Here is a 26,143-nt window from a genome sequence, read left to right on the forward strand (position 1 = left end):
GTCTCAGCAAGAAAAGGTTGAGAACCCCTGCCTTAGCCCAAGCCCCATGAGCCCGGGCCAGCTGAGGGTATATATTGCAGTGTAGATGTGTTATGGAAAGAGTATATTATGCTTTAGTTCATATAGTAGTGGAAATTTAATATGTGGTGGTGTTAATTAGTTCTAGTTCTGCTCTTACAGCCATTGCTGGGTGAATTCTGGTCTGTAAACACATTTGTTTGCAGAATGGTAGGGTTAGGGTCTCCCGTGCCATTTTCTTCTGATAAGTGCAATTAGCTGTTAAGATTTGGCCCTAGACTTTGCACCTGAGTGGCAGAATTATACTAGTAAATAGTTTTGTAGTAGAGTAATTGGATTTTATTTATCCAGATTTTATTTTCAAATAGTTTAAGACGTCCTTGCCTTTCCTCTTCTAATGTTTTCATAGCTAGCTTGAAATTTTTTGTGATATTTATTATCAGGGCTAGGTATATAACACTTCAGTATCTCTGCTTCCAAAATAACATTTTAATTTGGGCTGGGGTTTTCTTGTTTTGTTTTTTTAATTATGGTTTCATTCTTTCGTAGGATGACCTCTAGAGCCTATGTCTTGTAGTGTGCTTCTGGTGGGAATAAACTCCTTTATGGACAGTTTTGCATTGGCAAGAGTATAATCAAGTCATCAGCATATTTTTGAGTTGTTAGTCAGAATCCTGGGTCTGAGGACTGCTCCAGTAAAATGGACTATCGATAGAGCTGATCAAACAGTTTATTTGGTCAATTTAGCCTTTTATTCTGTTCATGAATTGTCTGCAAACATAATTTTTATTAGATGTTCAAAATCATTTGATGAATAGCTTTCACTAATATATTTGAGTTTATAGATTGTTCAAATTGTCCCCAGCAAATATTCAGTTGATTATTAAACACCCAGACAAAAACTATTTTAACTCTGTCTTAAGGCAAGACTATATATCAATAACTTAAGGGCAAAAATGTTATTGGGATACAGCAGTTATCGCAAAATGAAGCATTATAAACCCAGGAAACATAGAATTATGGTTACACTTAAAAGAAATGCAAACATGTTAAGGTCTGGAAATTGCACAGTTTTGTGGCTCTTTCCTGCACCCTCTTCAATTTTTCAACATACTTTTTAACATATGGACCCCAGAACTGGATGCAGTATTCCCATATCAGTCTCACCAATGCCGTACACAGAGGTGAAATCACCTCCCTAGTCCTACTCACTACTATTCTCTTTCTACATCCATGGACTGCATTAGCACTTTTTGTCACAGCATGGCACTAGAAACTCAAATTGTTTGACCACTGTAACCCATAGATCCTTTTTGAAGTCTCTGCTTTCCAGGGTGCAGTCCCCCATTCTGTAGGCATGGCCAGAATTCCGTGTTCCTATGCGTATAACTCTGTATTGGGCAATTAACATGCATTTTGTTTGAATGGGCCCAGGTTACCAAGCGATCCAGATCGCTCTGTAAGACTTCCCTGTCCTTTTTGTTATTTACCAGTATATCTGTATCAATCTAGATATTATATAAATTTTGTATTTTCTTTTCTCTCTAGAATATATGTTTAATATTTCTGCCAATACCCATGTACAGCTCTATTTATTTAGCAGGATGTTTTTCCCTTTGGAGAGACACCCTTGAAACAGTGATATATACACTGTAGTGTCTTGCAAGCAGTGGCTCAGAAAAATAAGGGACAGAATTGTATTAACTGCATATTTTTATTTCTTGTTTAACTCTGTTTTATGCAGAAACGCTATTTTCTCATATGTATTTTTCATGTGATACATCCGTAGACTGTCAAAACAAGTTAAAATATGACTTCCTCAGAGTATTGCTTGTAGTTCTAAGCTCTTTAAGTTTGCAAAGGAATTTGTGTACAGAATATTTGCTTGTTCATTAATGACCTGAAAGTTCTTAATATTCCAACCACAAATTTTCTTTAAGGTGAAGTTAAAGTTTGCTTCTCCCTTGAAAAGTGATGGTAAAAATGGCATTGTCTGGTTCCATATTCATGTGTTGAACTGGTTTCCCTATTAAATTTGCTGAATTTGCAAGTACATTTTTTTTAAGGCTCCTCTGCTGAGCGGTGGCAGGCTGCAAGTTGGCTTGCCATTGGAGGAGAAATCACTGCCACAGTCTGTGTATTTTCTTAGTGTAACTTGTTTTTGCACTATATACCCCAGTCCTTGAACGGAGTTGGTCAAACAACACCCAGGCAAATCCCTCTTTCTGAAATCTCAGCCAAAACACCAATGCCCAGTTCCCAGGGAGCAACAATGCCCCAAAACTCTGTACAAATCAAAGAGATTAAGGCAAAGAGCAACCTAGCACACTACTTTCAACAGTTCCCCAAAAAGAAACTACCCCACAAAACTAACAACAATGCAGCCTGTCTTCAAAGACTGAACAGGCTCCCATTCTAAGAGAAAAACTTGTAACCATCTGGTGACTAAAACTCAGTGGTGGATGCAGCCTCCCATTTCAATGGGTGCATTCCTGCTCTGCGGGCACTACCTCTTGCTCATCGCCACTAAATGCCCGCAGCAGCACCTTCTGCCCCCACACTGCAACCCTAATCCTGACCTGGTGAGGATGGGAGGCCCTGTGGGGGAGGTTGGAGAGTGATCCTGCCCTGCACTCTCCCCGCAGCACTGGCTTCAACCCCTGCACCAGGTTGCATCACCCAGAGTGGGGAACTGGGCCCAACCCTGTGAGACAGGAGCCCCTGTTGCAGGGTTTCTGTGGATGAAGCTGCCCTTGCTCCCACCATAACATATTAACTGACATCCCCATAAACTCACCCTATCTGGTCAGATTTCTGTCAATATCTGGAAGAAAATATAAAATCATTGCAGATAAAGTTTTCAAGTGACACAAAGATTGGTAGCAAGTGATAAATAACAATCAAGACAGGTCAGAGTGATCTGGATTGCTTGGTAGTCTGCGCTCAACTAAACAGCTTGCATTTTAAAAGGCAGGTTAGAACGTTGTGCATACTTACAGGATGGGGAATTGTATCCTAGAAAGCAGAGACTTTGTGGAAGAGTCTTAGGGGTTATTGTGGATTACTAACCAAACAAACTACCAAGAGATGTGGTGGATTCTCCATGACTGGAGTATTTAAATCAAGATTGGATATTTCTCTAAAAGATACACTCAGCAAGTACAGGGCTCTATTTGGTGGGCTCAGTGTAAGAACTTTTCATGGCCTTGTTACGTAGAAGGTCAGACTAGAGGGTAAGAATGGTCCTTTTGGGTCTGCATTGTCTCGCATGCACATGTACACACACGCTGAAATTGAGGGTGTGTGCATGGGAAGAAGGGGAGGGAAAGTGCAGAACCAGTAATGTACGTGACACCTCTGCTCCTCAGGCACAATGGAGCTCTCCATAGCAAGGCTAGAAATTTTCGAGAGAGGATTGCAGGGTATCTCCATGGATGTTTCATTGAGATCTCTCAGGAGTCAAGGGACATCTCTGTTACATAACACACTGCTCCGCATGGCCCCCTCTGCATAACTCCAGAGGGGAATGAGGAGCAGATAGCAACTCTACCTCTCTTGGTTGTACCACTCTCCCTTCTAAATAAATGAAAAGTTGAAAGCTGTGTCCTGCTAATTTGGGGGTGCCATCCTTGTAATGGAAAATTTATTTAGAGACTTATCGGAGGATCCTTCCTCTGCACCAGGCTCACCCGTGCTTGACTACCAGCACCAACTGGACTATGCTGGAGTCAAAAACAGATCCTGGCTCACTGCGCAGCTGGATCCCCTGGTCACCTGTCCCCCATACTCCTCCTCCTCACTGTTCAGAGCAGGGGCCTGTGACTCGGGCTCCTTGGAGATATCCACAGCAGTGTGCGGGCTGCTGGTGGTGTCTCCTCCAAGTCTGGCATGCAGTCTTTGTAAAAGAGGCAGGTCTGCGGCTCTGCACCAGATTGACTATCGGTCTCCCTGGCCTTCTGGTACGCCTGCTACAATTTCTTGGCTTTCACACAGCACTGCTGCAGGTCCTTGGTGTAACCCTTCCACTGCATCCTCCAAGCAATCTGCTCATAGATGTTGATATTTCTACGGCTGGTTCAAAGCTGTTCCTGCACAGCCTCTTCTCCCCACCGGCTTAGGATATCCAATTTCTCCCGTCTACTCCAAGCAGGAGTGTGTCTGGAACATGTAGCCAGCACGGTCAGCTATGCACAACAATGGAGAGCAGATAGAGGTGTGCTCACCAAGCTGGACAACCAGGAAAAGGCCTTTCAAAAATCTGTGGAGGTTTTAAAGGTGGGGGGAGGTGGACTTTTGGTCTACATAACTTCTGGGCAGCAGAGCTCACAGTTGTGACCAGAGCAGTCAGTATCAGGTACTGAGGGACAGCTACTGGAGGACTGTTAGTGCAGAGATATGTAATGCAATGTCTACACTTGCGCTGCGTCAACCTCTGTACGTCAACCATGGCTCAATGCCACATGAGGAGGTGGTGTTACTATGGCCATGTAATGGGGCACTTACATCAATGGGAGATAAATTTAAGTGTAGACACATGCACAATTAGGTCAATACAAGGTAGCTTACGTTGACCTAATTTTGTAATATAGACCAATCCTAAGAAACTCCACAAACCTCAGCACCTTCCATTTCAGGTGCAGGACACTAATCTTCAGCCTGCCTTTTGCTAGTTCACAGGGCACACAAAATAAAATGTAATTAAATTTTAAAAATTCTTACAGTCTCTTCCATATGAGGACAGGAAGAAAGAACCACACAGATGGCAGATGCTAGTTATCTCTCTCAACGTATTGCTGGTAGTGTTCAGACCATGGTGATGGGTGTGGCACAGGAATCCAAATAAAATAAAATTGGAGCTGCGGAATGCTCAGGACTTTTGAAAATGTCCTAGGAGTCTATCTTTACATGCTGATTTTGAAAATCTTGGCTGTAGTTTCTTGACCAGGACCAATGTTTAGGCTCTTCAGAAAAGGTTTGTACATTCATACTATTGTGCTTGATTAGCCAGTACTAGAAGGTTGCACATTTGGTAGCTTGCGTAGGCTGGGTGCGTTGCACGCACCAGGCACTTATTGCATCTCTCTGTTCCCCCCCACAAACTCCCTGTGTGCCAGCCCCTGCTATTTCAGGAACTCCCTGCAGCCTACTCCCTCATGCCAGTGGCTCTGTCACCCATTCCCACCTCCACCATGTGCTAGAGGTGCTGTGTTTCCTTTCCCCCTCAGGACTTTCCAGTCTCCCTCTCCTGCCAGGAGCTCTGTATGTCCCCTATTTCTCCCTCAATTATTATTTCTTTTCTTTCTTTGTAGGAGATAAGTCATTCAGGATGTCAATGTTTTAAAACTCTCTCCCTTCCCTCCCAATAGCTGAAATGGGGTGCATTGTTATGCTGGGAAGGTGTTGATGGCTACCATCAACTGGTTCTTTTACCTAGACAATCACAGGTGGCTGAAGCTATTGGGTCTGCTAACCTGATGCCAGGGTCTCTGTGGGTCTCTACCACCAGGAAACTGACCTGCAAGATCTTGATATCTACTACCACTGGGAAAAAAAGTGACCAGTGTACATGTGGGAGAACAATGCAGCAAAACCTGATGATACAACGTAGGCTATGAGAGAAAATGAAAATCAGCTTTATTAAAAATTAATGAAACAAAGCAGAGTCTGTTTTCAGATATGGCTTTTCCTAAGAAGAGAATGTGTGTGTTCTGGAGCCACCATGATCACCCGCCAGTAACTGGGAGCTGTGCTCTTTGCACAAGAGCAAGAGGAGTCCTTACCCTGCAGGACCAAGTTCAGAAAAGCAAATATTTCTCTTCCTGTTCTTTTATCTGCTGGAGGCTTCTCTCCCTGCCTGTAGCACAACTCCTATCTGCAAAGCTCTTGAGCCCATTTACTTTCCATGGTACCCTTCGTACACCTGAAACACTGAAGTGCCACACAAGGCTTTTCTCCTGTCACTTGTAGCGCACAAAGCCCTCCATGCCTTCTACGCTGAGCAGCTGCCAGCAGGCAGGCTAGAAAAGCAGGTGAGGAGTTCTGGGAAAACACACACACACACTCCCTCTTGGAGAGGAGGCACTTTTGTCTGGAGGAAGAGGTTGGCGGGCAGGGGCAATGCTAAGGAAGGAGGGGGAAAGGGTGTGATCTTCCAGCCACTAGCTAATGAGCAGGTCATAGTCTTCTGTGATTGTGCTGTGTTTATGAGTGTTATTTTAGGGGCTGGAGGTAGGTGCTGAGTGCCATCCCTTGATACTAGCTCTGGATGCTCTCTTTACTGCATCACAATTTACTTCCAAAATGCACGGTTCCATTTTGCACCATTCTCCACTCCCTCCAGTCAATCCAAAACCCCACAAACCTGCACTCCGTGAAGAGACCATTATCTGGGGCAGTCTAATCTGTTCCCTTTGGGAGGGGAAGGTCCATCCTGTAAATGAATCCTTAGTAAACTGGATGGTTCGGGGGTGGCTCTCCCGTGAGGACTAGTTCCTACGGTTTGCATTTGGTCACTAGAGGGTGCTGTGGCAGGAACAAGAGGAGATCTGTAGCTGCTGGGAGACACAGCTAGGTGAGGATACCAGTCTGCAGTGAATCTTCACTGGCTTTGTCTCCCCCGAGCCAGGACTCCCGGCCTACCTGCCCACTTTCAACTGCCTCATGAGCTGCCAAGTGTTGCTCCCTCCCTCACCAGAGGAATGGCAAGAGGCGGGCAGTTAAGAACAGCAGCTGTTAGGATCCAGCGGTCGGGTGAGTGCAGCTTGTCAGGAAACAGCCAGCCAGAAGGGGTCTCCTATTGGCAGCTTGAGTGGTTGTGTGGTGCACTAACGAGGTGGGAGGGAGGGGTGTATTGTGAGTTGGGAAAGGGAAACGACAGCAACTACCATTTGAGGGAGTAGTTACTCCGCTCAGCTAAGCCAGACATTAATCTTCAACCTGCTGTGCTTTGGATTTGATTGGAACAGACATCACTGATTATGGCAGTGAGAGATACCTGTCACCACTAGACAAGTGGCTGAATGCGTAGAGCAGGCTGCAGGGACATCACAGCTTACTGCTCTGGTGTCCTGCATGGGACATCCACTCCTTCAGGGGAGGGTTTCCCATGGACACCAGTTTCTTCAGAAAAGCACTGGGTTGCATTCTGGGAATGTCAGGATGGGCCTCAGAATATTTTTGCAATTTAGCCAGAATGCGAGGTAGCCCAATGGTGGAAGCGTGAAACATGGGGCCACCTCTGTGCTTTGGCCATCCGTAGCCATGAATGTAGATTACATCAATATCTTCTGGGGCAGAAGCTATTCCATCATCTAAGATCTGGAAGCCCTCATTGATGAGGGTATACAGACAACGCTCCAGGATTTCCTCCTCGTCTATGAAGCGTGCCTTAATATGATGGGCACCTCTATACCCAATCAGGAAATTGTGAAGCCATGGATCTGGATTAGCTATTCTAGCCCCAGGTTTCTCATATTGGTACCAGCCCATGCCAGTCTTCTGGCCATACCTTCCATTCTCACACAGAAGATCAGGCAGCGGGCTGTATCTCCTCCTGCCACGCAGGCGAGCAGGAGTTCCTGGAGCCAGTTCGGGTCCAGTCAGGCCCTGCCCTTTCCGAGATCTCCAGCCCACATCAAGCCCAGCAAGATCTGACATTCGGAAGGGCCCCATATTGAAACCAAATCCCTCTAGAGCTTGATCTACTTCTTCTGGTTTACATCCTTCTTCTAGCAGGAAAACTGCCTGTTCAGCATAAGGAGCCATCATTCTGTTCCCAACAAATCCAAAGCAATTCCCTACGACAACCCCTATTTTGCCTATAGTTTTAGCTAAGCCCATGGCGGTGGCAATGGTGATGGGCGATGTGTGACGACCACGGATTATTTCTAACAGCTTCATTACATGGGCAGGTGAGAAGAAGTGAGTACCAATGACCTGGTGAGGGCGACTGGTGGCTGAAGCAATCTCATCAATATCCAGGGCGGAGGTGTTAGTGCACAAGAAGGACCCTGGCTTGCAGATTGCTGACAACTTATGGAAGATCTCCTTCTTCAGTGCCATGTCCTCAAACACAGCCTCAATAACTAGATCTACATCCTGTAACACACCAAAGTCCAGAGTGAACTGGAGAAGGGCGGGATCACAGGCATCCGGGCGTTGGCCACTCCACTGCATTTTTGAAGCCTCATGTTCTAGAAGGGATGTCACAGCTCTTCCTCCTACCTCCAGCTGCTTCTGATCCTGCTCTAGAGCTACTACGGACATCTTGGCCTTCACCAGAGAAGTCACAATGCCTCGGCCCATTGTTCCCAGCCCTAGTGATAAAAGCAAGAGAGAAAGAGAGACTGTAAGTACTAGGAATTGTTAAGTACACCTCTGCAAATGGGCTCCTTTGGTACTTCCAGCACGTAAAGCAGGACTCTGTGCAAATTAAACAGGGGCATGTAGATGGGAAAAAAGTAAATGGAAAATTGGGGGAAAGCAACATTTTAATTTGGTCTTTGAGTGCACTTAGAGGGCTAATTGGAGCATCTGTCTGAAAACTGAAGATGTAACGGCAAGCTAATGTCTGTTCAAGGATGTGGAACCATGCTGGGATAGTATGCAGAGCACATGTACCCCTGTGTAATTTAAGTCGGTTCTCCAATTCATATATTATCATATGGGAGGTAGCTGGAGTAGGGCAGTAGAAATCAGGAAACCTGGATTCTATTTGCAGCTCTGCTACTGACTTCCAGTGTGACCCTTTGCAAGGCGCTTTTGAGTACCTAAGTTCCCCAGCTGTAAATTAGGGCTGTTGAACCTTTATCTATTTTTGGAACATGCATGCAGAAAACTGTCATACGTAAGCAAGAGGAAACAAATAAGAGTTTAACTCTAGTGAAATACAGAACTTTATCTTCCAGACCCTGTACTACGCGGAACTTCAAACTCTGAAAATGGAATTTGGCATTTGATTTAAAATTAGAGTATCAGCCAGGCAAATCATTAATTGTTACTGATACTGTTTCTAGAGTTTATGATGTAACCAATATAATTGAAGAGGAAGATGTGGTACATGTAGAGGTTTTTAAAAATTGTTTCCTGTATCAGAAAGAGTATGGGAAGAAATTGTACAAGCAACTAGACAGAATGAGAATTTACAAAAGATTATTACAGCTATTGAAAAAGGATATAATAAAATGATATTGAAGCCATATAATCAACTTATTAAAGACTTTTCAGTAATTGAAGGAATTCTGTTTAAAGGCAATAGGGTAGTAATTCCTGTAGTGTTAACAGCAGAGATGTTGAAACACATACATGAGGAACATTTAGCCATAGAAAAATGTAAAGGTAGAGAAAGAGAGGTTCTGTATTGACCACAAATGAACCAAAACATAGAGGTTTACATAAAAGAAAGTGACATACGTCACAAATATAGAAATGCTCAGTCTAAACAACCTATGACATTTATTCAAGAAAACAAGACTTTGGTATAAAGTAGGTTTCAATCTATTTGAATATAAAGGACATGCATATGTTATAGTTCTTGATTATTTTTTGTATTTTCCTGAAATATCTATGTTAGAAAACACTTGTGCCAAACAATTCATTAATAAAATGAATGGGGGACTTAGGTACTCAAAAGTTTTTGCATGGCATACTCAATGCAGTAATGATTGATAATGGACTTCAATTTCACAGTCAAGAGTTTAAAGTTTTGCCATAGCATATGATTTCAAACATATTACATCAAGTCCAGGTTACCCACAATCTACTGGGCTAATTGAAACTGCTGTTAAAATAGTACAAATATTACAACAAATGTTAAATTTGGAGAATGAGAAGGATCCTCCAAAGGACAAGCTGAAGGAGCAACTGGACGGGTAGGAGGAGAACCAGGTGAAGACAGAGTCCTGAGAGCTAAGGAAGGACAACATTTCAAGAAGAGCATGGTCAGTTATGCTGAAGGAGTCTGACAGGTCAAGGAGAAGGATGGGGTACTGTTTCTGAGCTTTGGCGAGGAAGAAGTCATTACAGACTTTGGTGAGAGCAGTTTCAATGGAGTGCAAGGGGTGGAAGCCAGATTGGAGAGGTTCTAGGACACAACTCCAGGAGAGGAAGTCCAGACAGTGACTGTGAACAGCACATTCCATGAGCCTAGAAATGAAAAGGAGACAAGGGGAAATAGGAGGGAAAAAACAAACAGTGCCACAAACATGCTTTAGTCTCTCCTGTCTTAAAAATCCTACCCTAGACCCCACTTGCCTCTCCAACTACTGCCCCATTCCTCAACTCCTTCAGCTTGTCCTTTGGAGGATCCACCTCATCCCCGCTCCAACTTTCTGTGGGGGTTCCACAGAGCTCTGTCTGGGGACCTCTCTTCTTCTCCCTCTGTACATTATCTCATCCACAAACATAAATTCAACTGTGCAGATGATTGGCAGGTCTACCTCTCCACTCCTGTCCAAACTAAAATTTTGGCCTGTCTCTCTGACATCTCATTATGGATGTCTAGCCATCAGCTCAAACTCTACACAGCTAAAACAGAGTTCTTAGTCTCCCACCCAACCCTCTTTCTCAACCACTGTGGACAATACCACCATCCTGCCTGTCCCTCAGGCCTGTAATCTGGCTGTCATCTTCAACTCACGCTGTTCTCTACATCCTCACACTCAGGCTATATTTAAATCTTGCAGACTCTTTCTACATAACATTGTTCAGATACGACCTTTCCTATCCATCCTCACTGCTAAAACTTGGGTTCAGGCTCTCATCTTGCACCTTGATAACTGCAACATCCTTTTCCCTGTTCTTGACAAATGCCATCTTGGCCCTACTCACATCCATTCAGAACACTGCTGGAAAGATCATTTCCCTAGCTCATTTCTTTGACCATGTAGCCTCTCTTTTTGCATCCCTCCACTGGCTCCTCCTTCTCTAGCATATCAGACATACTCTACATGTCTTCATTTTCGAGGCTGTTTATGGCCTATCCCCACCCTACCATTCTCGTTTGCTATTGAAACGTTAATTCCTGCCTCCGACTGGTCCATGATGCCAGACTCCATTGCTCATTTGTCAAATTTTCAAACAAACACCTTTGTGCTTTTTCCCACACTGCCCCTCATGCTTGAGAGGAGCTCCCTGTAAACATCTACAAAACTAACTCAATATCCTCCTTCAAATACTCCCTTAAAACTATTCTTTGCTGCGATGCCTGCAAAAAACTTGACAATGGTTGGGCTGCTGGCCCATTGCCTATCACTCTCCTGCTGGTAATAGCTCACCTTACCTGATCACTCTTGTTACAGTCTGTATGGTAACACCCATTGTTTCATGTTCTCTGTGTATATAAAATCTCCCCACTGTATTTTCCACTGCATGCATCCGATGAAGTGAGCTGTAGCTCACGAAAGCTTATGCTCAAATAAATTTGTTAGTCTCTAAGGTGCCACAAGTCCTCCTTTTCTTTTTGCGGATACAGACTAATGCGGCTGCTACTCTGAAACCTGTCATATTGTCTCATTGTACTCCCCTGTCTTTCTCCAGGTGTTGTCTCTTATACTTAGATTGTAAGCTCCCTGGGGAAGAGACAGTCTTGTTCTGCGTTTGTGCAGCACCTAGCACAATGACTAGGGCTCCTGCCTGCTACAGTAATATAAGTAAATAAAAAATAGTCTGAGAACCACATAAAAAGTAAAATGCCAGTGGAGTTCAAAAGTTTTTTCATGTGCCAAGCACTCCGATAAAGCAAAGAGGCACTCTGAATGTGAGCACTGTTAACATCCAGAATAAAGCCACAACTTCACAAGGTCTGCAGTAATTCTATCAAAATGATTTTTTAAAATCCAAAATCCAGCTGACCAGGTTTTCGAATGAAAGTTTATCAGCCAAACAAAGAAACACAAACCAAGGGGATTAAAAAATTAATCTAAAGCTGCTTTATGAAGAATGGCTGAAATTATGTCATCAGTAAAACAAGCTCAAGTCTCCATAAAGCAGGTCAAAAAAGGTGGAGTATTTTTTCCACAAGCAGCCTGTCATCACTGATGTAGCTCTGACCACGTGTTATACACACAAACACATGCTATGCAAAACATTTCCTATCTTGACAACAAGAACAAAGATTTTGAAAATGTGTTTTCAAAGACAGCTATTTTACTTCTGATGGGATATATCACCAGAACTCTTATTTATGCCTGTCTTGGGTCCAATGATGGAAAAATAAGATCTGTTACATCATAATCAAAGTTAACATACCACTAAAATTTCATTTATGTAACCAACAAAGGTAAAGTAATTTTAAAATGATTGTACATGTCCTTCTGTCCATTCCCATATATTGAATGCAGACAAAATACAGATGTTAAGACTAAAAACACGCTGCCAGGCTGCTGCCCCTCCTCCCACCTCTGCCAGATCTTTCATCAGCAACTGGGGGTTTGATGGTGGATTCGGCACCAGGACCTCAGATCTTCCACTGGTGAGCCACGAAGACTATTTTTTGTCTTAGGCAGTCCGACATCCTTGTGGTACTTCATTCTCTGGAACACAGACCTGAGCCCATGGACAAGACCTGAGCTTGCCAAGTTCAATTCTGGCCCAGGATAGCTGGTTACCAAGTTACCACCTGACTCTTCAATGGCCTGTATGTAAGGAGGTTTTCAGTAGCATGGTGGTAAGAGCAGTGGAAGCATCTGGAGCCTTGTTACACTAGAACACCCAGCAGGGATAACACTTGTGGGTTTTTTTCTAAAATTGGGTGGTCGAGACAAGGGGAGACTTGAACATTCAGCAGGTTAAGAGGCACGTCTGCCGATGACCTCATTAGATCCTCTTTGCTTGTAAGGCTGGTGATCTTGAGGAAGAGTGTATATGTGATGGGGTGTACTCCCCACACTTGCCCTGAGAGGGTAAATTAGACCAATTAATCTATAGGCAGCACCTGGACGAAAGCCAGGGAGTGCTAATTGGTTGATGAAGTCCAGCTCAGGGAGGAGCTGGGCTGGGTTTATAAAACCAGGAAGCTGGCAACAGACAGGGCTACAGGGAAGTAGGCTGCAGTCACTCCTTGGGAGAAGGTAAGTGTGTTAGCGGCTAGAGAGTTGTCCATAGTTACTCCCTGGGAGAATGGAATTGGAAGGCTGGTGAACCCAGAGAAGGTGGACATGGCACATGCCAGGTAGAGGACAGTGGACTGCCTGGGACAGTTTGTCCTGGAAAGACTTGGTTACATACACACACACAGGGAAGGGGAAACCACGTAATGACAGCCCTCCAGAGGAGGAGGCTGCAATTCCTGGAGCAAGAGGGGTCTGCAGGGTGAGAGGATGACAGCAGAGACACCATCAGAGGAGGGTGCAATGTCTGGCTGGAGCTAATCCCCAGAACGACCAGCAGGAAGTGCCACCAGCAGCGAATGCACCCCTCCCCCTCCCATGACAGTATAACAGAACAGAAAAATGGTAGAGAATCGTCAGGACTCTCTGTGATGTGGAGGGACCTGGGGGAAAGAAGAAAAAGTAACTTCTGCTCAGATGGTCCAAAATGACTGAATCCCACCTCAAACTATGCAGTCTCCAGCATCAGAAACCCAGGGATGTGACCAGGAAACACTCCACAGGTTGTATGGATTGGGGTGCTTCCTCAGAATTGTTGTGCTCAGGGATTCAGGGCTGTCTTCTCTCATTTCCTCTTAGCCATCTCAATAATAATAAACCAAGCTCTCATCAGAACTGTCTTAGCATATTTCACACCTATTGCAATGCCAACAGCAGCAGGCTCATGGCTTCCTCACAGATAGAACCACCACATCAGATCTTCCCCCTTTCAGTTCTTTGCCATACAGCTAAAAACTACTCTTCTACTCATTTCATTATACAATACATATGTATGTTACAAATCCACTTGTTGGGCAGATTGAGCAAATCATGGTTTTCAGTTATTGATCAGTCATATAAGATACAACTAATATATAGTGACTCCATATATTACAGAAATATGTACTAAATTCAAAATATATTAAATTGTAATCTGACTTTAAATGTACAATTACATTAAAATGCTACGTCAGGGAAATGCTATGTGGCATGTTCAGAATATACAAGTATTGTTCCAGCATTATGTTTAAAATCATGCAGAACAAATGCTGGCAGACTGATGTAAATTGAGGCTGCTCTATTTCAATGATTATTTGGGGTTAATATTTCTGGTTGAAATTATTAATGTGACAGCAGGTGAACAGGAGGGGCAAACAGGGGACTTCTGTATGGAGTTCACAGGAAGGCGCATGAGAGGTTCTCTTTTCTAGGTACAGTTCTATGCTCAAGAGTGTGATGGCCAGCAACAGATCAGTGATTGCAACCTGCAACGGATGGGGAATGTTTTTTTCCTGCCTGAAGCCAGAAGGGACTTCCTATGTACCAAGTGCGAGTTGGTGATTGTGCTGGAAGGAAAGATTTGTGGTTTGGAATTACAAGGACTGACACTGCAGAGCATCAGAGAGGATGTAGAGTACTGGAACAACCAGATTCAGGAAGCATCTCCATCCCAGAGTCAAGGAAGAAATGAACTGGTGGCCAAAGAATGAGAGAATGTGGAAATCAGAGAGTTTGTAACCACCAGAGGCATGAGGTCAAGTTGGCATTCTATTCTGTTGGAGGCAGATGAGGATAGGCAGGCTGTAACTACCAGAGAGGACCGGGAAGAATTCCACACAGCTAGAAGTATCCAATCAGCTTCTCAGCACGGAAACTGCAGAAAGTGTCTCTGAAGAGCCAGCTAGTTGAATGGAACAGGTGCATTGGACATTCCTGAGAATGGCTGCTCAGCCCAAGCTGCAAGACTATCAAGCGAACCTGTGAAGAGATTGCCAGCCATCCACAGAAGACAGATAATACCTAGATGAGGATGCTATGCAAAGGAGAATGGAAAGAACATTCTGCAAAGGACAGGCAGATAGCAGGATGGTGTGCTGCCTTACTGGAGCCAAAACATAAGACATCACTCTAAGATTGGCTAGGCTTCTGAACTCAGCAGGCAACGATCCATTGGCCTCAGTGACACTGCTTCACAGGATACCTTGCAGATTATAGACAACTTCACAGAACTCAGCATGGGGCTGAAGGAGAATATTCAAGTGATCTCTGAGATCCTTCCTGTCTCATGAGCAAAGGAAGACAGAAGTCAGACATTCCAGAGGTGAACTGCTGCCAGGGCAGTAGTGTAAGATAGAGAGTTTTGGTTTTGTGGAACATTGGTCTACCTTCTATGAGGAGAGAGAGCTGCATAGTCACCTCAGTTAAAGGGGAACCAATCTCCTCAGGGACAGGCTGGCTAGAGTAATCAGAAGGGCATTAAACTAACATAGAAGGTGAAAAGGGGCACTCATTTAGTACAAAATCAAGATATCAAAGCACCAAGGGACATGAAAAGAATAAATTGTTTAGCTGCCTATACACCAAAGCTAGGAACCCGAGTAATGAACAAGAAGAATTGGAATTGTTCATTTATTAGCATAAATTTGATGTAGAAAGTATTATTGAACCAGGTGGGAAGATCTGCATGATTGGAATTTTAAAATCCGTGGTTACAAGTGGTTTAGGAAGGGTCTAGTGGGCAAAAGGGGAGAGGCAGAGTCACTCTGTCAAAAATGGCATTGCCTGTTTCCAAGTCTCTGACATCTAGGAAGTAAATTATCTTGAATGCTTGTTAGAATATGGATCTATAGATAAAGCACAAGAGGGGTGTCTGCTACAGACACCAAATCACACTTGGGAACAGTATAATCAAATAATAAGATCGATTGCCTACTGGGTCAGACCAATGGTCCATCTAGCTCAGTGACTTATCTTCCGACAGTGGCCAGTGCCAGATGCTTCAGAGGGAATGAACAGAACAGGGCAATTTATCAAGTGACAATACTTGAGCACTAATCTATAATGTGCAGGGGGAAAAAACTGGGTTGTAATGGGGGTCTTCAATCTAATTGACACATGCTGGAGGTTTCTTGCTGCCAATACTAAAAATGTCACTGGAATTTCTATAAATTACAGATGACAATTTTCTAACTCAAACAGTATTGCATGCAGTCCAGGGGGATTCTATCTTAGACTTCTCCTTGACAGATCATGAGGAATTGATCACAGAACTAAAAATTAGTGGTTGCTTACATGCAAGTAATCAATGTACTTGGTGGTTTAGAAAGGCCACTTTCACAAAGCTGGAAACAATTATGAGCCGAATCAGCTGGGAGAAAGAAGAGATATATATAAAATGGAAAAAGGAGAAATTGTTAGCAATGAATATAAACTAGAAGCTAGAAACTGTAGAAAATGGATAAGGGATGCAAAAAGACACTGTAACAGGGTGCACTCACCACTGTGGTGCCTCCTTGTGAGTAGCAATCAGCTCTCGTCAGGCCTACCACACCCTTCCATTAGTCACTCAGTTGCTTGCCCGCCCCAGCTGGGCTTCATCATCAATTAGCCTTATCAATCAAGCCTAACTCTCCCGCTGGTGTTAAGGTTAACCGGCCCTTTCTGAGCCACCTTAACCCCTTCAGGGTTGGTGTAAGGTGCATACCCCATCACAATCAAAAAGAGAACTCCTACAGCCAAAAGAGTTAAGGACAATAAGAAGAGTATTTTTTAAAAAGTTTATCAGGAACAAAAGGAACCCTAACAATGTTATTGAAGATGGAAATGGTAGAACTGTCAATAACAACAATACAGAAAAGGCAGAAGTGTTCAATAAATATTTCTGTTCTGTATTTGGGAAAAAGCCAGATGATGTATTCATATCATATGACGATGATGACTGTCTTTCCATCCCACTAATATTTCAGGAGGATGTTAAGCAGCAGCTACTAAAGTCAGACATTTTTAAATCAGCAGGTCCAGAAAACTTACATGCAAGAGTTTTAAGAGCGCTAGCCATGGAGCTCTTGGGACCATTAACATTAGTTTTAATAAGTCTTGGAACACCAGGGAACTTCTAAATGGACTGGAAGTAAGCTAATGTTATGCCAATATTTAAAAAGGTAAAAGGGATGACCTGAGTAATTATAGGTCTGTCAGTATGACATCGAACCTGGGCAAAATTATGCAATGATATGATGATGATACAGAACTCAGTTAATAATGAATTAAAAAACAGTAATAGAATGAATGACAATGAACAGAGACTTATGGAAAACAGATCTCGTCAGACCACCTTGATATCATTATTTGATGCGATAACAAGTTTGTTGATAAAGGTAACAGTGTTCATGTTGTCACAGTTCAGGATGACTGCACCTGTATTCCCCCTTTGTGATGCCTTGAGGGCATCCACTTTTCGGCTCCCGACTCCCCAGCCATGATCTCTCTTGAGCAGAGACCTATGCTTCACTCCCTCCCTGACCAGGCATTTTCCAGGCTGTACGGTTCCCTCCCTGCATTGTAATATTCCCAGCAAGCCGGAGTGCCTAAACATGTCAATGTCTGTGCTTTGCTTTCTATCCGAAAGGTATGAAAAGTTGTAATTGCCAGTAGTTACAATTTACCACACAACTCTTTCTAAGCACACACATTTATTCCTAAAACATTACAGTGAAAACAGAGGTCACCTCAACTCCAACCTTAAGCTCTGGTAGGTGTCAGTTCTTCCAATCCTTCCACAGGGATTGTCCCCTCCCCTTTGAACAGAAGATCCTGTCCATTTGCTAGATCAGAAATAAGGACCTGAGTCAGTTTAAACTCAGGCTATTTATCCAAAATTCCTTTCTTTGCTGGTCTCTGGAGAATCCAGTTTGAACTAGTATATGCGAGCCTCTCCAGGTGGTGGTACTTCTCTGGAGATGTTGCAATCTGAATGAATTTGCCTAATGACCCCCATTTGTTCTTAGTTCCTGGAGGAGCTGTGGTTACTCTTCCTCATGGAATTACATATAATCCCTCCTCCACAAAGATACATAAACTGAATTCAGTAAGATCTCCCAAAGATATTGTAGGAAATTGCCATTTCTGTCACAGTTGTAATATATTTAGACTCCTGTAAGGCATTTGATTTGGTACCTTACACATTTAGATTAAGAAACTAGAATGATAGAAAATCAACATGGCACATTTCAAATGGATTAGACTGGCTAACTGGCAGGTCTCCAAGTGTAATTGTAAATGGGGAAAGATCATCGAGCAGGTGAGTTTCTAGTGAGGTCCTGCAGGTATCTGGTTTTGGCCCTATACTGTGTAACATTTTTATCAATGACCTTGAAGAAAACATAAAATCATCACTGATAAAGTTTGAAGATGAAGCATAGATTTGGGGAGTGATAAATAATGAAGAGGACAAATCACTGATTCAGATTGATCGGGATTGCTTGGTAAACTGGGCGCAAGCAAACAGTATGTATTTCAATACAGCCAAATGTGAGGACAAACATCTAGGACAGTGGTTCTCAAACTGTGGATCGGGACCCCAAAGTGGGTCCTGATTCCATTTTAATGGGGTTGCCAGGGCTGCCATTAGACTTGCTGGGGCCCAGGGCTGAAGAAGCTGAAGCCCCAGCCCCACCACCTATGGCCAAACCCCAAGCCCAGGGCTGAAGCCTGGGCTTCAGGCCTGGGTGGCGGGACTCAGGCTACAGCCCCCCCCCGACCTGGGGCTGAAACCCTTGGGCTCCCCCCTCCCCCCGGTGCAGTGGGACTCAGGCTTTGGCCCCCAGCTCGGGGCAGTGAGACTTGGATGGGCTCAGGCTTCAGTCCTCCCTCCTGGGGTTGTGTAGTAATTTTTGTTGTCAGAAGGGGGTCACGATGCAATGAAGTTTGAGAACCCCTGATCTAAGAATTAAGAATGTAGGCCATCCTTCAGGATGGAAGACTCTGTCTTGGGAAGCAGTGACTCCAAAAAAGATTTTGGGATCATTGTGGATAAACACCTGAGCATGAGCTCCCAGCGTGACACTGTGGCCAAAAGGCCTAATATGATCCTTGGATGCATAAACCAGAATCTCGAGCAGGAGTACAGAGGTTATTTTACCTCTGAATTTGGCACTGGGGTGACTGCTGCTGGAATCGTGCATCCAGTGCTGGTGTCCACAATTTAAGAAGGATGTTGATAAATTAGAGAGGGATCATGAGAATGATTAAAGAATTAGAAAACATGGCTTATAGTGAGACTCAAGGAGCCCAATCTGTTTAATTTAACAAAGACAAAGTTAAGCAGTAACCTGATCACAGTCTGTAAGTACCTACATGAGGAACAGAAATTTGATAATGGGCTCTTCAATCTAGCAGAAAAAGATCTAACATGATCCAGTGATAGCAACTTGAAGCTCAACAAGTTCTGACTAGAACTAAGGTGCAATTTTTTAAGTGAGGATAATTAGCCATTGAACAGTTTACCAAGGGCTGTAGCAGATTCTCTATCACTGGAACTTTTAAATAGAAATTGGATGATTTTCTAGTAGATATGCTCTAGGTCAACCACAGCAGTTAGACTTGAAGCAGGAGTCACAGTTCAGGGCAACTGCACCAATATTTCCCCTCAGGATTCCAGCACAGGCACCCAATCTCAGGCTTCCAGCTCCTCAGCTGCCTTTCCTGGGTGGAGACAGGTGTCCCACTCCCTTCTGACTGGGGTATTCCCAGGATGTACAGTTGCCTGCCTTCACTGTATTATCCCCAGCACAGTCTGCCCAAACAGACCTGCTTGGTTTCTCTTCAGAGACGGTTAATAGGTGTAGTTGCTACAGTTGTAAGGTACCACATGCCACTTCCCACTCAAGCCTGCTATATTCGTAAGGTAACAAGCCTTACAGAGAAAATATATTAAAAAACAATAAAAAGAACATACATGCATGCTAAAAAGCTTATCAGAGTTAACCTCACTCCTAAAATGCGCTCTGGCAAGAGCAGTCCTTCAATACCCAACCCAAGGGGGATTGCTTGTGGTTACAAGTTAATCACAGCTTCAGCTCACAACAAGCATCCAGCCCTTCCAACCCTACCCTAAGGATTGGGGCTCTGCATGGTCCTGAAGTCCTGTCCATTTGCTGGAGCAGGGAGAAGGCCCTGAGCCACTTAAAAACCAGACTATGTATCCAACCCTTTCTTTCTCAATTGGTCTCTGGAGAAACCAGTTTGAACTAGTATATGTATATCTCTACAGAGGGTAGCTTCAAATGGTTGCTAATGGAGGAAGTACATTAGCATCCCCCTTCCCTACTGGAGAAGGTACATACAATGGCACAATAACACATACACTATTATATTTTTGATACTATGTACCCCAAAGGTGTTAACCCTCATTCAATAAGGTTTAATTTAACTCAGTAAATTTATCTTAATTCCTGAAGGTTTGTTCAGGATATTTCAGGATACTGTCAGTCTGTCACAGCAGGAATTAACTCAGAGAAGTCCAATGGCCTGTGCTATGCAGGAGGTCAGACTCCATAGATCACAGTGACCCCTTCTGGCCTTAAAAATCTATGAACCCATGAATTTCCATGAAGGAGTGTGGTTTTTCAAATGACTCATTTATCTAAGTGGGATTTATCCCCCAAACAGCAGAGAATCTCAAGTCTAAGCTCTGCTTCCTGTCACCTATTCCTTCTTACAAAAATGCAAAATGGAGCCCTCCCATGTGTGATAGGACAGATAATATTTACATGAATTCAATCATTTTGCTCAGCAATGAATCACAAGACAGACCCAATAGTGCTCCATGCTGCTTGCATAAATGCCATCTCACCAGGGAAGGACCTCATGACAATTTAATATGAGCCTGTTGGGAGATTAATGTTTGCCAGATTTAAGTACAGTACTTAAAGTCCAAAGATTCATAAATGACCATTCAATATATGACATTAATTAACTCGGCAAAACAAATGAGAAAAAGGGACAGTTCAAGAAACACCATCTGTGGCTTCTTCTGGCAGAGATGAGCTTGAAGAGGGCTCTGAGTTCATTGCAGGAAATGAAGATCCTGTATATGATAACCAGACAGCGAAAAGCAGTGGCAACCTGACTGGATATCTCTAAAATTGAAATGGACACTTTCCCAGTTCTCTATTCTTGTCGAGCCATTTTACACAAAGTGTAGCGATCAACATGCAGAGCAGGAAGGTTGGGTTTTTTTTTGTTTTTTTTTTAGTTTTTAGATCTGTGCAGTGCATCAAAGGCTTTTATTTAAATTGCACTTATAAAAATTTAATGAAAGCATTATGTTCCAGGGGGTGCAAAACGGCAAGGGTGGATCATGATGAGATGAAAGCTTCTTAAAATGCAGCTGTCAACAAAACATTTTTGTATTTATATATCCCTGACACACACGCACTCACTCTCACTCTCTACACACACAGTCACAGATGACAAAAATGGACTAGAAGAAAAATTTCATACAGAACTCTGTTTATAATATGGAATTACCTAAGCTCTCAGGACAACACTATTTTAAAATGAAATTACCTATATATGGATATTAGGAAAAACTTTTTCACTAGGAGGGTGGTGAAACACTGGAATGCGTTACCTAGGGAGGTGGTGGAATCTCCTTCCTTAGAAGTTTTTAAGGTCAGGCTTGACAAAGCCCTGGCTGGGATGATTTAATTGGGGATCAGTCCTGCTTTGAGCAGGGGGGTTGGACTAGATGACCTCTTGAGGTCCCTTCCAACCCTGATATTCTATGATTCTATGAACTGAGGATGAAGCTTCAGTTGAAGTGATATCAGGGTAGCTGGAGGTAGGAGCATACAGAAATGATCTGACACTATGGGATTAAGCCATTTAACCTCATCTCAGTCCTCACTAGCAGAGATTTACTGTTACAACCAGTTAGTACTAAAAGGTTTCCTTCCTAGAATATACCAATCTTGTGTATTCTGTTTTAACTTGGGAGGCTGGAGAAGCTCTGCCTTCATGAGAGCGTGTACCCCTGGAGGGTACATGCAGAGGCACTGATGCCTCCAGAGGACTCTTCCTCAGCCCTTCCATAAAAGGTAAAGTCTTACTGCAATGAGGCTTTTGGAAGGAGTGGGGAGTAAACTAAAGGGGAAGTTGTGCAGCTTCAGGACTCCAAAGCAGCTCCCAGAGCCCCGTTGTAGGAAGTCATTCAAGACTTTCTGGTTTCCTGGGGCTGCCGTGGTCCCACAAGGTACCCAACATTATTCTATTGTTTCCTTTCCCAGCACTCTTGGGAAAAGCCATACCACTCCAGTTCATTTAGCCTGGCATTTGCCATGCTGGCAAGCATAATGGATCTCACCAACTTACCTATCACAGCTACTTTCTGGATGGGCTGAGCTGAAGCAGTCTTCCAGGAAGCTCCAGAGGGTGTTGTCCACTTCTGTGCTGCTCTCTGTGCGAAGAATGCATACTGCAGTGCTTTGTCCTGGCCTGAGGTCAGCAGGAGGTTAAACAGCTCTCTCTCCTTCAAAATTCCCTCTGTGAAGGGTAGCTCCACAGAGGCCTTGACTGCTTGAACACACATCTCTGGAGACAGACACCCCCGGGCCTGCTTTTTCACTTTCACAAGAACGTCACTGAGAATGGCATCCATGTTGGGCAGACTCTGAACTTGCTTCAGACTGAGTCTGCGAGGATTTAATGGCTGACCTGTGTGGGAGAGTTGAGAAATACAGTTACTGAACTGCCAACCCTACCATTTTCCTGGTAGACTACAGATTTTTGCCCCTTTCTACATGGAAAGTCAATGCCTCCTGCTGGTTCGGTTGCTGCTTGGTATGTAAAGATTTCACATGACACCGGAGAGTGATTTGTAAAACGTTTAAAACTCTTCTTCCATTTCCCTGGCTTCTCTCACAATTGCGATTCTCCAAATGCACACTCCCCAGACGTTCCAGCAAGGCAAAATTCCAAGCAAGCGCTTCTCCTCAATTGCTGATGCTTGCCTATTCAGGAGCATAAACCACCAAGCATGCTGTATTCTCTGTCTCCGCCTCTCCGTTTCTCATATCCCTTTGCTATCATCCATTTCCAGTGCTGTATTAGTAATTGGTTTACAATTTACTTTGCTACTCAGACACATCCCAGTCAGTGGTCTGGGTCCACAGGGTGTTCATATGAAAGATTTGGGAGTGCCATTTGTTTCTGAATTAATTCTGACCTAACAGCATGAATTTCCCATGGCACTTTTGGGAACATCCAACAGGATTACACCCTATCAGAGGTCAGTAAATGAATAGCCAAGGACAGTTTGTATCTACACACCAGCAAGGGGCTAATCAAAGAGTCCCACCAGTGCATGAGTTATTACAAGACACACTGGTTGCTATAGTGATGGCACAAAGGGATTTTACTTGACCAAAATAAGTTACATTTCAGGCACCCCCTCCAAAAATACAAACCCTGGAGTCACTGTTCAGGTCTTTATTCCATTTTCACTCACACAAACTCCTTGTGTTCTCAGGGGAAGTTTGCCTGATTAAGGACGGAGAGAAAAATAGAATAAGAACCTCAGGATCCATCCCATTCATGCTACTAAGGATTTACATGGTGCTTTACAGCATCACAGCACTGTACAGAACATTAAGTAATTAGCCCTTCCAGCACCCTGAGGGGTAATGCTGGACATTGCCACACTGAACACAACAGAGCAGTTCACGGTGGGCTACCACTCATGATATCAGCTCAAAGACAGGAGCAGTTATAGACCCACACCTGGCAGTGATCTCCTTGCCTGGTGCCTTGAGAAGCATATTAGTTCTGTGGTCTTCCACTGGAGTTTCTTGGCCCCTGCAGCATCAGCCCAACCACAGGAGAGCATTTGCTTCAGCGATTACTAGAATCTGCCCACCCAGCTCTTCCACTCTCATAGCATCATCTTAGCTATGACAGAGCTTGTGCAGCTGCCTTTCTGGCCTGTCAGCCTGAAGAGAAGGAAAAGCAGCAGAGTAGTGCCCACTCCATATTAGCTGCTGAAATGCAGAAACGCTAGTGGAGCCATAATGGTAGCTCCCTAACTAGCCCATCCCAGCTCCAGTTCTTCTTTCAAGCCAATAGAGCATTTGAGAGAAATACTAAGCACATGATAGATTAATTTCCTGGGTATGAGGTAAGTTAGACAGCCAGGAAACAAAGAGCTTTTTTTTTTGAAGTTCAAATTTGTTTATTGAAAACTTGTGAAGAATCCAAAAAGAGAAGGAAAAATACCTCCTGTGCAAGCTGCTCAGCTTTTCTTCAGAGTATATCTGGAGAAAGATTTCTGACTGAGATTGAACAGATTTTGGTTCAACCTTCCAAAACTGGATGGTTTCATTCTTCTCCAGCTTTACTCTTATTTATTCTCCTTTCCTGAATCTACAATTTTTACCTTCAAATCTGCAGTCCTCAATATCAGGTCATATACACAGTGGGTTTTCATCTGCTGATCAAAACTGTACTTTGGGATTTGTGGGTGGATCTGATAACTGAAAACAACTGGCACTGATGAACCATACTAAGAGATTTTACATAAAATTTCTGTTGATTTGAGAAGGCCCCTGGAAAGAGATGCTACCATATGCTATGGGAGACATTCAGCATAGCCCTCAGGTAGTGTCTATCACTTGTAGTTAGGAATATTGAGACTAAAGACCAGACGAATAAAGTTCCTTGCACTGGTGACAAAACATGAGTATTTAACACCCTGACAGGGGTGCTGGAACAATTTGTATAGTGGGGGTGCTGAAAGCCATTGAACCAAACTGCAAACCCTGTATATAATGGAAACCGCTTCAAGCCGGGGTGCAGCAGCATCCCCAGCACCTTAGTTCCAGCACGTATGCACCCTGATCAGATTATTATAACTCCCTACTTAGATTGTGAAATCTTTGGTATAGGGACCATTTTTTGTTCCATGTCTGTACAGAACCTAGCCTTGACTAGTCCTTGAGTGGGGCTCCTAGTTACTATCACAATAAAAATAATTGAAAACAATCAGCACCAGATTACTAACACAATGAGAAATAACCCAAATCCAAACCTGTGACAGAGAGACCAGCCCAGACCACCTCTGGCCTGGTAAGGAAAATAAGGGAAATGGGGACAAGGACAGCATTGTCACCCACAGCTACCCAGAGGGCACAAGAACCCTCAGTCAAAGGAAGCTAAGAAAGATACACGTTACCAGGAGCTATATTCTAGGTGGCACCAATTAGAAGCCAAGGACGTAAAATGTTCCAATCTGTAGAATATGCAACAATAATAACTATCATGCCATTGAAGTAAGAGAAATATGTGCAGCCTAATTAGGTGCCTAAATTCTTGAAAAATTATTGGGCTCCATGTGCGAGACCCAACCCCGCAATCTGGTTCCAGCACAATGAACTTCCAGACAAGGAACTGAAGACCAGCTGCTAAGATTCGTCCCTACTCCCCAGGCCAGCAGAGACAGGAAGCACATAAAAGGAAGGCAGTGCACCTAATCCATCAGAAGGACAAATGCCACCCCTTGCTCTCAATTGCCCACCTCTGATCAAGCCAGGAGCAACACTGGTTGGCTCAAGAGCGCAGTATGTCCATCCCTCTTTGTCTAGAGCAGTAGGCAGCCACAATAGTGAGCCTGAGAGTGGGATTGAAAAGAGGCAAGGCTATTGGGAACGTCCCCCAAGGATGGTTGAGAGATACAGTTGGTTGGTGCCTGCCTCCAGTGGTCACCATTGAAGAGTCAGGATCTGCCCAGTTACCCAGCAATCGTATCAGTGATGCCCATCGGCAACCTGCTACTCAGACAGGAGACACACATCACCACACTGGCAAATCGGCACTCAGGCTTTCCTCATCCTCTTTCCCACCTACAGCCTGATGCCAGGAGGTGCTGCTTTGACCCAAATCTGCCTCAGGTTCTGCTTGGCTCCCAGTGCGGTTGGTCTTTGAAGAATATGTGCTTTCATGCACTGAGAGCAAGTGAATAGCCAAGTGACAGTTGAATGACTGAGATTGACAGAGCCAGAAGAGTATCCAGAAGTCACCTACTACAGGACAGGCCCAACAAAGAAAATAACAGAACGCCACTAGCCATCACCTTCAGCCCCCAACTAAAACCTCTCTAACGCATCATCAAGGATCTACAACCTATCCTGAAGGACGACCCATCACCCTCACAGACCTTGGGAGACAGGCCAGTCCTTGCTTACAGACAGCCCCCCAATCTGAAGCAA

At 43.9% G+C, this 26,143-nt stretch overlaps 1 protein-coding gene across 1 annotated transcript in view; it reads right to left on the reverse strand.

Moving 5' to 3' along the window:
• Positions 1 to 5,852: 5,852 nt before the first annotated feature.
• The window catches only part of EHHADH (enoyl-CoA hydratase and 3-hydroxyacyl CoA dehydrogenase), a 48,587-nt gene continuing 28,296 nt past the window's right edge, over positions 5,853 to 26,143 (reverse strand). The window contains exons 6-7 of the mRNA XM_074964098.1: positions 22,257 to 22,598; positions 5,853 to 8,333 (exon numbers count right to left, since the gene is read on the reverse strand). Coding sequence (XP_074820199.1) covers positions 7,063 to 8,333; positions 22,257 to 22,598 — 1,613 coding nt within the window. The 3' untranslated portion in view covers positions 5,853 to 7,062. The remainder of the gene's footprint in view (positions 8,334 to 22,256; positions 22,599 to 26,143) is intronic.

This window comes from Natator depressus, chromosome 9 (assembly GCF_965152275.1).
Source record: "Natator depressus isolate rNatDep1 chromosome 9, rNatDep2.hap1, whole genome shotgun sequence".
In the NCBI taxonomy this organism is placed as follows: Eukaryota; Metazoa; Chordata; order Testudines; family Cheloniidae; genus Natator; species Natator depressus.